Genomic DNA, 11656 nt, shown 5'->3' with positions numbered 1-11656 from the left:
ATCTTTAAGGTCCCTTTCAATACAAACCATTCTATGATTCTATTAAAAAAAACCAGATAAAGCAAACTAGAGGTATCCCCTGCTCACACCTCCAGCCATTAGCAACTTTTCAGTCGGGGACTTTGGAGTCAAACTGCATCTGCCTGTTTATTCTTACATATGTTTTCCTCCATTAAGCATTTCCTTCAGCTGTAACCAATGCCTTGTCTGTCTATTTTCTTGAGCTCATGTAAATCTGTTGTACCTGTAATACCTCCTAGCAAGCAAACTGAAGCAGTGCTTTATTGAATGATTTATATGATGCACAACAGTTCCATCAGAACAGGGTAAAAATATCAGAATAAATAAATATATTCAAGTTATATAAACAAAGTAAAATAATCATGAACACAGTAAGTATTCAAGTGTAACAAGGATTTTAAAGCAACCTGTTGTTCACCAGTGGACTAACTAAACCTTTGCACACAAGTATTTTATGCACTTTCAGAAATAAATAGTCATTAGAAGGATCTTTAGGAGCCTCAAAACAAAGAGGCACTGTAGACTCAGGGTGTCTTTCTGGCAGGGTTAGCCTTCTCTGCCTCACCTTCCACATTATATTTTCTTGTTTCCCAGGCACGTTATATGCCTCAGCTGAACAGCACACAACACAGAACTTAAATTTAAATTCAACAAAAACAATCATAGGCATAAAAATGGCAGACCCGCAGAAGTTTTTGCAAGATCAGAGGTTTAGTGAGTGATGAGTTTTGAAACACCAGACAAGCTCAGAACACTAATTTTTAGCAAATTACTCCAGAAAGCACTTAAAATTAAAACCCAATCCCTTCGGTTTGTTCACTTTCACACTCCTGGTACAAACCAGTGACAGCCTGCAAACCAAAATAAACAAACAACGCCCGCAGCTGGAGAACGTCTTCTCCTTTTCTCTTTCCTTTTTCTTTTTTAGTTTCCCCGCCTTTCTTTCCTCTTTTCCCTCCAGTTCCTAACCGCACTGAGGGGAGGAGGAAGAGAAGGAGGCGAGGGACCCGCCAGCCTGCCTGGGAAGGTCGGCAGGAAGGCGACCTGGAGGAAAATTTGCACGGCGGGGGACGAGCCGGAGGGACTTGAAGAGGAGGAGGAGGAGGAAGGCGCTTCTCGGAGAAGCGGAAAAACACCTCCCCCCCGCAGAGAGCTGTGGTTTCCTCGTCGCCGGCGGGGCGGGGGAGCGGGCGGGAGGTGGGATGCTGGGCAGGAGGTGGGATGCTGGGCGGGATGCGGGGCGGTGTCGCCGCAGGCACTTTAAAGCCGCGGCGCCGGCGGGCTCGGCGTGGCGGCGGCATGGCCGAGGTGAAGGTGGCCGTGCTGGGCGGGAGCGGGGCCGGCAAGTCGGGTAAGGGGGGAAACCCAGGGAACCCCCGGCCTTGGCCGTACCTCGGGTTTGGTGCAGGGGGGGCGGCGCGATCCCGCTAAACGTGGCGTGTGCTTCCCTCCCTTAGCGCTGACCGTGCGGTTCCTGACCCGGCGGTTCATCGGGGAATACGCGTCCAACGCCGGTGAGCGCCGCGGGACGGAGGGAGGGAAGGAGGGCTGGGAGAGGGATCCGGGGGGGATCCGCTCGGGGTTCCCCCGGGGAGCGCAAGACGCGGCGGTTCGAGCACTTATTTGATCGGGAAACCGGGTAAAAGCGCGGTTTCGCAGAACTTTTCGGGAAGATTCAAGTTTCCGCTCGGTTATCAGCGGGAGGTCCTGGCTAAGGGTAAACTCTGAGGAGGGAGAAGGACGAGCGGGGTGTCTGTGCAGGGATCGCCCCGAACCGGGGAAGGGAGGATGACCGGACTGCGAGTGGGAAGTGAGGGTGGGTTATAAGTCAGCTCAGTCAGAGAGGAGGTGAAGAAAAGAGACAGACTAGGTAAAAAAAAACAAAAACAAAAAAACAAACAAAACAACAACAAACCCACCCCCAAACCTATTCTACTGAATATCTGCTCTTCGGTTCCAGAGGAGAGGTGGAACGGATTGTTTATCGGGCACTGGTGGTGAATCAAAGCATAACGCGAAACCCCCAGCGAAGCAGGAATGCGCTGGTTGGATTTCTTTGTGGAAAGTCTCGCTGTACAGAGGACAAAAGGTCACATTCGTGCCAGAACTAATATGCTGATCCTTAAGACACTTCTAAGGTCTTGGGAGGTGGCAAAGCAGGACTCGAACTTTCACATCCCGGGTAGAAATACTGTTTAACTGATACACAAACAACTTCGGAAGTGCGCTGCCACCCCAGCTGATGGGCATGAGAAGTCCCAAAACTTAAGATGTCAGAGAGATTGCTATCTGCCTCGCTTTCCCTGCTGAAGTGGAGGAGTCTTTCCACATTTTTTTTTCATGGGGATCAGAGTAGCTTCCAGTGATCCATAGATAAAAAAGAAATCAGAAGTACTAAACTGAATTGTGTTAAATATATCAAAATTAATTTATTATGAAGGGAGAGTTATAGTTGTATATTTATGCTCTACCAATACTTGTTACAATACAAACACAGACTGAAAAGATAGTTTGTGTCCTAGCTGGCTGATCTAGGTCTGTCTGAGCTGTCACATGGAAGTTGAATAGTGTTCTCTGTGTTCCATGTGTGGCCAAGCCACCTGCAACTAAAACCAGGTTTCCCTGTTCTGAGCCTCCAGTACTGCAAGTGTCAGAACATTTTCATTTGTTAACAAATGTTTGTTGGAAGATACGTTCAGCACTATTTCTAGAAAGGAGGAAGGGGGAGGGAAGTGGGAATAGGGGTGGTAAAGATCGTGCCACTGTTAGTGGAGTCAAAACATTAACTAAAATTTTGTTTAATTATGGAAACAACCATAATTAAACAAATTAAGGGCTACAGATTTTATTTTCTGAGATGCTTGGGACTGATAGTTCATCATCAGATGAACTCTTATGATAGGCATGGAGAATGCTTAAGATTAACATGGTCCTGAGCTGAAGATGCTGAGTTCCAGAGATTATAGACCTACCCTTCATTACACAGTTTTAATTGGATTTTCTGTAGGGCAAATACCAGTTCATGTCTCTGTAGCTCAGAAACTGAGAAGTTATACTGCAGAAAGCCTGTTGACAACTAACTCAATGAACACAATCTGGTCACACTTGCTTAGAACAGGCTGCTGGTGAAAAGAATAGTGATGGTCTGTCTGCAGTAGTGTTCCCAGTGTTGCTGGTGGAGAGTCCTAAATCTGAGAACTGACACTACAGAAATATTTTTGGACTAGATCCTAAGGACATGATCCTGTAAATCCTGTAGGTCTAATGCTGCCTTGTATGAGAACTCTTAAAGCACCAGGTGTCATGGTAAATAAACAGTATTGCTCAATAATGGCTTTTGTACAGAATCAGAACTACAGATAGTCTGGCTGACTACTTGCATAATCCTGAGCCTTAGGTATCAAGCTGAGTGATCAAGAACATTTAGCTGATTCTGAGCATTGTGTATCCCCTTTCCCTCCATTTTAGAAGAGGAAAACTATGGTCTGAAAGTATCCATTGCACCAAAACTTTGATGGAAGCACCAAACTGAAGTGTTGTTGGTCTGCCCAAGGGGCTGGTTGTTGCAAAATGAAATATGTTTCTTTCCAATGTGTGTTCAAAAAAAGAAAAAGCAAACAGCCGGTCAACAACACTGCAAAAAACCCCACGCCAACAAAATAATTAAAAAAAAAAATCAAACAAAAAAACTCCTCTAACCCTGAAAACCCCAACAAAGCCAAACCCCCTCCTCACCTGCAAAAGAAACAAATCACAGACAAAACCCCTTGAAAAACCAACCAAACCAAAGAGTACTCATGTAATCCTCAGTATTATCCAATGTCAGCATTGCTGCCTTTTCTTTTCACTGTCACCCCAGGTCGCTAACACTGATTTTCTTTGGATACTGTCTATCTTTTAGAATGCATCTACACTAAACACTTGTGCCTGGATGGGAGGCAGATACACCTGGAAATTTATGACCCTTGTTCACAGGTAAGAATTGGTGGGAGGGGGCAAAGAAAGACTGTTTTTCATTCTATCTGTGTATATGGTAAAAAGGGTTGAGGGGTTACAAACTTCTTGTCTGCTGTTGGAATTTTTCCTTGCTGGTTTTCTTTTAAAGACTGAAATTTTATAGTTGCTGTGGCTCAGACCTGCTGAGTACTTTCCAATTTCATGGAAGAAGTCCTTCATTGTTTAGATTTTTCGTAAATGCCTTTTCATTTTGGAGTTTTGCTAACAGAAATAACTTTTACCACTTTTGCCTTACTTAGGTAGATACAGAGATAAGTTATTGGGTTACATGCAGTTTTCTCAAATACCCTAAATGGACAAAATTTTATATAGCTTATAGTTTATAAAGCAAGCAGTTTACTAAATGTCTGCAGAAATGGTCAAAGTAGACATTGTTTCTCCTCTTGCTAGCGCATTCTGAGCTATCTTGTACTAGTTTTTACTGAAGAACAAGGCCTAACTTTAGCTGTTTGCTGCTTTATTCCCAACTTCTTAGTGTCTGCACAGGAGTAGGTAAGAGGCAGAGGCAGTATTGCTTTTCTCTGGCAGGACAGGGTTTTGGAGATCCTGTATCCCATGAGAGATGGGGAAGAAAAGCAGGTCCCAAGAGAAGACCAGAATGGGGAAGGAAGTGGTGCCATTTTTGTTTCTGCTTCCTGAAATCTTCCTGCTCTCTGAGGTTTTCTTCTAGTAGCTGGATACCTGTTGTACAAAGCTCACTGTCCCTTCATCCGAGAAACAGCTGTGACACACACACACGTCACCATTCCCACCCCTAAATGTGCTGCACAGTCCCCACAGCACTAAAAAAACCTGTTGTATTAAAGATGCTGAAGTCTTCAGACAGTTCTGGAAACTTGTTTCATCTTTCTCATGCATCCCCTTTCACTGCCACCTTTCAGTTACCATCCCTCACTGTAAGTTACAGCCTCCCCAGTTCAGATGTTAATGGTGCTACTGAGCCAATCAAGGCAACCAGGTTGGGATGTCACTGGAGAATATACATTGCAAGTAGCAAAGTCCTAAACTAGCAAGGGACCAACTTTAACAGTCCTCAGTTTACTATTCAAGGCGAGTTTTCCACAGAGCAAAAGTCAATTTTTAATCTTTATTTTTTTCCTGATCAGCTTCCGGTATTTCATCTATTTTGGGTCACATGGTTTTGCTAGCTGCAGCCAAATCATCTATGGGGATAAGCTAACTTAAAATAGTTTTGAAATTACATTCCTTTGCTTAATAGGACAGTTTGCAGCTGTTGCTTTCTGGAAATCAGAAGTGCAACAGTTTCTTGTGTTGAAGGGACTCAAGGATTGGTATAACCCCATTGTCACTAGAGCAGCTTTTGTCACTAGTTTGTTTTAAACTCAACTGCAGATTGATGGGAGATTTTTTTCTAGTTGTCTCTAGAAATTTATCCTCTGGGTAGTGTTTCAGACTTGAACAATTCAATGAAGAAACAAAGCAAATGAGGAAACCAAGCAGATGAAGAAACCAAAAAAAGTCATTAAGCTTAGTGTAGTCAGATTATTAGAAACACATAAACCAGAGCTATAACCAGAAAATGCACAAATATCAATGGCTCCTGTGTGTTTCTTTCACATGTAACCCTGCAGAATATTCAGCATAAGTAGTGGTTGTACAGGTTATGCATTTTTACTGTTTAAAAAAAGCATAAATTTTTCATAATTTGTTGGTAATCCAAAGTGCTATCTTTACTGATGGTTATATATTAGGCTTTTGGAGCAGTATTCACCTGAATTTGATAACAATACCTAGGCCTATTAAATATCCTTTGCAATAAAAGATACAACATTCTCACATTCACAGTGACAAAGAAAATGCTCTGATGTGACAACAGTAACATTCTTTTTGCATGTGAATTTGAACTTCTTTCAGCCACAGCAGGGGAAACTCTCCCTCACAGACGAGCTCCACTGGGCTGATGGATTTATCATTGTTTATGACATCAGTGACAGAGCATCGTTTGCATTTGCAAAAGCATTGCTGTACAGGATCCGAGAGTCTCACACAGGAGTTTGTAAAAAGTAAGTGGCATTATTTTTTTTCCCCTCAGCAAACATAATAAAGAGCCGAGAACGTTTCTGTGAGCTGTAGGCATCCTAGTAGCAATTAAAATCCAGCAGCATCCAAGTGACATAATGCAATGCCAACAACAAGGTACCTGGAGGTAAAATGTGTGGCAAATTGCAATCTATTTCACTGTATCCTATGCCAAGTACATCAGGACTTTTGTTTTTCTTTCTTACAAAATTGCTATTTAAATAATTGCCATAAATCTCTCTGCTGTGATTTGCATGGCTATAAAGCTGGCAGTCAGTCTGTGCTTTTACTCTCCCACTTGATTACTGATGGAGATGCACCTGTGTGGGGGTTGAAGGAAGCATTTCCCAACATATAGGAGTCTAATACCATGAATGTCTCCTAAACTGCCTTTAGCAGTGACACCGACATTATTTGTGCACACAGGTAACCACGTGGTAAGAAACAAACTACTTCCAAAAAGAACCACCAAAATTGCAAGTCTGAGTACGTGTGGTGGTGTGTATTCCTGCATCTGTCAGCTGAGGTGCTTTCTAAAAAATGAGAGTGAAATCCCTTTCTTATATCTGGAGAGGAGTAAAAAACCAAAACACTTTCCTCTCTGTTTTACTGCTGAACTTTCTTAATTTTCTCTGAAAGGAAAAAATTTAACGGAGCTTGGAATTAGGTTTCCTGTGTTTTCTTCTGAGTTATGCCACTGACACTTGATGTATCTCTTGGACTCTATTCTGTTTCCTGCAAATGGGGATAATGATCAGCTTGCTTCTTTGTGAAGTCCAGGTGCTGACAATATACTCAGCAGTATAGAGGATGAAATCAGCAGTGGATTAAAAATACATTAATTCATTGAGTAGAGGAACCAAAATGAAAATGTACTGATAGAGAATAACTGGTCTGGAAAATCCTTTGACATTTGACTGTGGCAAAGGGAAAACCAGAACTCTGGCAGAGTTGGGGTGCTGGTTGGTTCTTTTGGATTTTTTTTTTCTTTTTGCAATGCCAATTATCTTGCACATAGAGACTTTTCATACACACCTGAATATAGCACAGTATTGTGATACATCTTTTCTCTAATTGGAACCTTTTTGATTTCAGAATGGTCGAGTCATCTATATTTTTGGTTGGTAATAAACAGGATTTATGCCACATGAGGGAAGTTGGCTGGGATGAAGGACAGAAGCTGGCAATGGATAACAAGTGCCAATTCTGTGAACTGTCTGCAGCAGAACATTGTCAGGAAGTTGTGGCAATGTTCACGAAAGTCCTGAGGAATATCACTTCAAATTTCAAAGTGAAAGAAAAGAGACGACCGAGTGGATCAAAGTCAATGGCCAAGTTAATCAACAATATGTTTGGAAAGAGAAGGAAATCTGTGTAAAAGATGGTTAGTCTTGAAGTAGGAACAAGCTGAAATAATGGAGCAGAGGCAGCTCTTGGGATTCAGTGAATTTCCTCCAAAGGTTGGTATCTGGAGGAGTAAGACAGTAGAGGCCAAAGGTGGGAGATGGTATGGTCAAGTGAATGGTCTAGACCTAGAAGACTGACCTTCTATTTCAAGTCCTACTCCAGATTTACTGTGTTTAGGGCTGTGCCACTTAAACCATAAGCTGCTCCAGAGGAGAGTTTGATTCTGTATTTATTCAACACCAACATGGTCTTGGGTAGAGCTTCTAGGTGCAACTGAAGTACAGTTATTCCACAGAATCACTTATTTGGAAAACATCTTTGAGTCCAAACATTAACCTGACACTGCCAAATCCACCACTGAGCCATGTCCTTAAGTGTTCCATAATTTCCGATAAACTCAGCCTTGCTGACCAAAATCTTACTTCAGAATTCTGAGAAGCAGTTGAATTTTTTGTGCAAGAACATTTGATCAGATCTTACCTGGAAGACATTACTCCATAAGCCAGAAGGGGACTAATTCTGTAGGGATAAAAACCTCAGCAAGTTATAGAAATCCTATACCATACAGAGCAGGCACTTGCTTCAGCCAGTGGTTCCTAACTGTGCTTTTTGGATTGAAGCATTATTGTTGTTCACAAAGTACAAATAGTTATATACTCTCAATTCCATCTTCTTTCCAGCAGCCAAGCTGCATGAAAAAGGCTAAAATGGAAAGTAAGTGTTTTTCTGATGTTCATTTTCTCCACAAGCAGTTTTGACTCTCAGAGATCTTGGGATCAGGCCAGAGATGTCCCAATCTACAGAACTGGGAATGAAATGCAAAGTGACCACATTTGATCAGTGATCTGCAAAATTCTGAAAACTTTTAGCTTAAACAATTCAAAATCAATCATCTACCACGTTCACTAAAAAGGGAATTTTATCTGGTTAATCATTTATTTCCATTGTATCTATTAGAAGCCCACTGCTTTCTCAGCAGAGCTTTACACATGTAAACAAAGTTTACTCACTTGTTGCTTGAGCAGCACAGAGTTGACTCATTTTTGACCACCAGATCTGAACTCACACATAAACTTCTGCTCCCTAGATAGATGAACTGTTTTGTACACACCTCTACCCTTGCAGAGACACTTGCACCCATGGGTAATGAGGGTAAAACCATTCCAGAACAAACGAATTTGGCTCTGGAAGGAACTGAAAGTGGCAGTTGTACAAGTTGCAGGTAAGGACAGTCAACACTAAAATGAAACAAGAGGCTGAGGCAATTTAAAGAGGCATTACTACAGTATCTACCACAAACTGTTATATAAATGCCAAATCAAGGCAAATAATCCATAAAAAAAAGTATGCTTGCTTTGCATCATTTCTTCTAATACATGAAATGTTCCTTCAGGCTTAATGCAAATCAAAACATTTCAGTAAGATGATCAACAAAAGTGTTCATTGCAACTTGAAATGTCAAAAATGGCATTGCTTAGAGAGGTAAGCAACTTTTGCTGTTATGTTTTGCGGGGGTGTTGATTTAAAAGAAATTTGAGATTTGTCCTCTGTATGGGAAGAAATTAAAAAGTATCTCTGTGAATACACTTGCAAAATGGAAATGCAGCAGTAATAGAAGAAAATGGACAGAAAAGTTTATGAATAAGAATAAAATTAAATGATTTAGCGTGGATGTTCAGGAGTTCCTTACATTATAAATTTTCTCAATTCCATTTAGTTCTGGGAAGGGAGGGAGAAAGACACTCTTTCAGAAAAGAAACATTCTCATTGTTTAATTTTCAATTAAAACTTAATTTCTCTAATGTTTCAAGTTATATGCATACTGAATACATACAACAAACTATCTCAGTCTCCTTAATAAACTTCTTTGTACAACTAAAAGAAATAAAAGTGCCAGGTAGTATATTCTTTAACATGTGCAATACCCCAATTTGGTTATTACATCTGCTGTCCAGGTGAGGGAAGTGCTCATGTGGTTAAGTCCATGCAGTGGGAACAGGAGAGCTGGATCCTATTTTTCCCTTTGCAGAGGGTATAAAATAAAGAGTTTGGACGATTTACATCCCAAATACAGTGTTCTGTTTCCTAAAACACCTGCATGAAGAGCTGTGCTGGCCCACCGTGCCACAGGGGCAGGAGTGAGTGCCAGGGAGGACTACAACAAGCCAAGGTTGCCAAAAAGGAACAAGGAGTAAAAACAAACCAGGGAGAAGAAAAAGCCATCCTGAGGAGTGCATCTTGAGCCCACTTCAGACGAGTTATCCTCTGTTTTCCTGTACCATGGGCCATTATAACTGCCCTAATCAGCCTTTCCATGGCATAGTCATAAACTGCACATACTTCAACAGGAAATAAAGAACATTCCTGAGCTGTGAGACAGCTGTGTTGAAACCTCACACTTCTTAAAAGAAACTTCAGAACCATTTATTTAAATCAGCTGCAAAAAAGCCGCATCCTTGATAACGCACGCACACGGATAAGCAGGTTTAGACTTTCCTCTTGCAGTGGTTTCAACGTATATGAAATAGCAAAATACTAAATCGTGCCAGTTACACCAAATTGACTCCAGCCTAGTGATCTCAGCATCCTGCTATTTCAAAAACAAATGTTAAAATAGCCAAAGGTCAGACTAAAGTTCTTTTAGATATTAACTTTTGTCTTGTGAGTGAGCAATAGCAGAACAGGACAAGGAGGAATGGCTTCAAACTGAAAGAGAGTAGGTTTAGATTAGATATTAGGAAAAAAATGTTTACTGTGGGGGTGGTGAGGCACTGGGACAGGTTCCCGTGGATGCCCCATCCCTGGAAGTGTTCAAGGCCAGGCTGGGTGGGGCTGACAACCTGATCTGTGGCAGGGGAATGGAACAAGATGATCTTTAAGGTCCCTTTCAATACAAACCATTCTATGATTCTATTAAAAAAAACCAGATAAAGCAAACTAGAGGTATCCCCTGCTCACACCTCCAGCCATTAGCAACTTTTCAGTCGGGGACTTTGGAGTCAAACTGCATCTGCCTGTTTATTCTTACATATGTTTTCCTCCATTAAGCATTTCCTTCAGCTGTAACCAATGCCTTGTCTGTCTATTTTCTTGAGCTCATGTAAATCTGTTGTACCTGTAATACCTCCTAGCAAGCAAACTGAAGCAGTGCTTTATTGAATGATTTATATGATGCACAACAGTTCCATCAGAACAGGGTAAAAATATCAGAATAAATAAATATATTCAAGTTATATAAACAAAGTAAAATAATCATGAACACAGTAAGTATTCAAGTGTAACAAGGATTTTAAAGCAACCTGTTGTTCACCAGTGGACTAACTAAACCTTTGCACACAAGTATTTTATGCACTTTCAGAAATAAATAGTCATTAGAAGGATCTTTAGGAGCCTCAAAACAAAGAGGCACTGTAGACTCAGGGTGTCTTTCTGGCAGGGTTAGCCTTCTCTGCCTCACCTTCCACATTATATTTTCTTGTTTCCCAGGCACGTTATATGCCTCAGCTGAACAGCACACAACACAGAACTTAAATTTAAATTCAACAAAAACAATCATAGGCATAAAAATGGCAGACCCGCAGAAGTTTTTGCAAGATCAGAGGTTTAGTGAGTGATGAGTTTTGAAACACCAGACAAGCTCAGAACACTAATTTTTAGCAAATTACTCCAGAAAGCACTTAAAATTAAAACCCAATCCCTTCGGTTTGTTCACTTTCACACTCCTGGTACAAACCAGTGACAGCCTGCAAACCAAAATAAACAAACAACGCCCGCAGCTGGAGAACGTCTTCTCCTTTTCTCTTTCCTTTTTCTTTTTTAGTTTCCCCGCCTTTCTTTCCTCTTTTCCCTCCAGTTCCTAACCGCACTGAGGGGAGGAGGAAGAGAAGGAGGCGAGGGACCCGCCAGCCTGCCTGGGAAGGTCGGCAGGAAGGCGACCTGGAGGAAAATTTGCACGGCGGGGGACGAGCCGGAGGGACTTGAAGAGGAGGAGGAGGAGGAAGGCGCTTCTCGGAGAAGCGGAAAAACACCTCCCCCCCGCAGAGAGCTGTGGTTTCCTCGTCGCCGGCGGGGCGGGGGAGCGGGCGGGAGGGGGGATGCTGGGCAGGAGGTGGGATGCTGGGCGGGATGCGGGGCGGTGTCGCCGCAGGCACTTTAAAGCCGCGGCGCCGGC

At 42.1% G+C, this 11656-nt stretch overlaps 1 protein-coding gene across 1 annotated transcript; it reads left to right on the top strand.

Moving 5' to 3' along the window:
* Positions 1 to 1300: 1300 nt before the first annotated feature.
* Positions 1301 to 7939, top strand: RERGL (RERG like). The gene is made up of 5 exons (XM_039379434.1): positions 1301 to 1372; positions 1479 to 1535; positions 3923 to 3996; positions 5914 to 6062; positions 7174 to 7939. The coding sequence occupies exons 1-5, from the start codon at positions 1321 to 1323 to the stop codon at positions 7454 to 7456; spliced, it is 615 nt and encodes a 204-aa protein (XP_039235368.1). The 5' UTR covers positions 1301 to 1320; the 3' UTR covers positions 7457 to 7939.
* Positions 7940 to 11656: the final 3717 nt, after the last annotated feature.

This window comes from Pipra filicauda, unplaced genomic scaffold (assembly GCF_003945595.2).
Source record: "Pipra filicauda isolate LSUMZ 115617 unplaced genomic scaffold, ASM394559v2 scaffold104_size2351352_pilon, whole genome shotgun sequence".
Taxonomy (NCBI): Eukaryota; Metazoa; Chordata; class Aves; order Passeriformes; family Pipridae; genus Pipra; species Pipra filicauda.
This window is presented reverse-complemented; position numbering and strand designations above follow the sequence as displayed.

What these genes read in the sequence shown, in the direction of transcription:
- RERGL (XM_039379434.1), top strand. Translation starts at nt 1,321, where the DNA reads ATGGCCGAGGTGAAGGTGGCCGTGCTGGGCGGGAGCGGGGCCGGCAAG. An exon ending in GGAATACGCGTCCAACGCCG is followed by an intron (nt 1,536 to 3,922) that starts GTGAGCGCCGCG and finishes TCTATCTTTTAG; the next exon opens with AATGCATCTACACTAAACAC. An exon ending in CACACAGGAGTTTGTAAAAA is followed by an intron (nt 6,063 to 7,173) that starts GTAAGTGGCATT and finishes TTTTGATTTCAG; the next exon opens with AATGGTCGAGTCATCTATAT.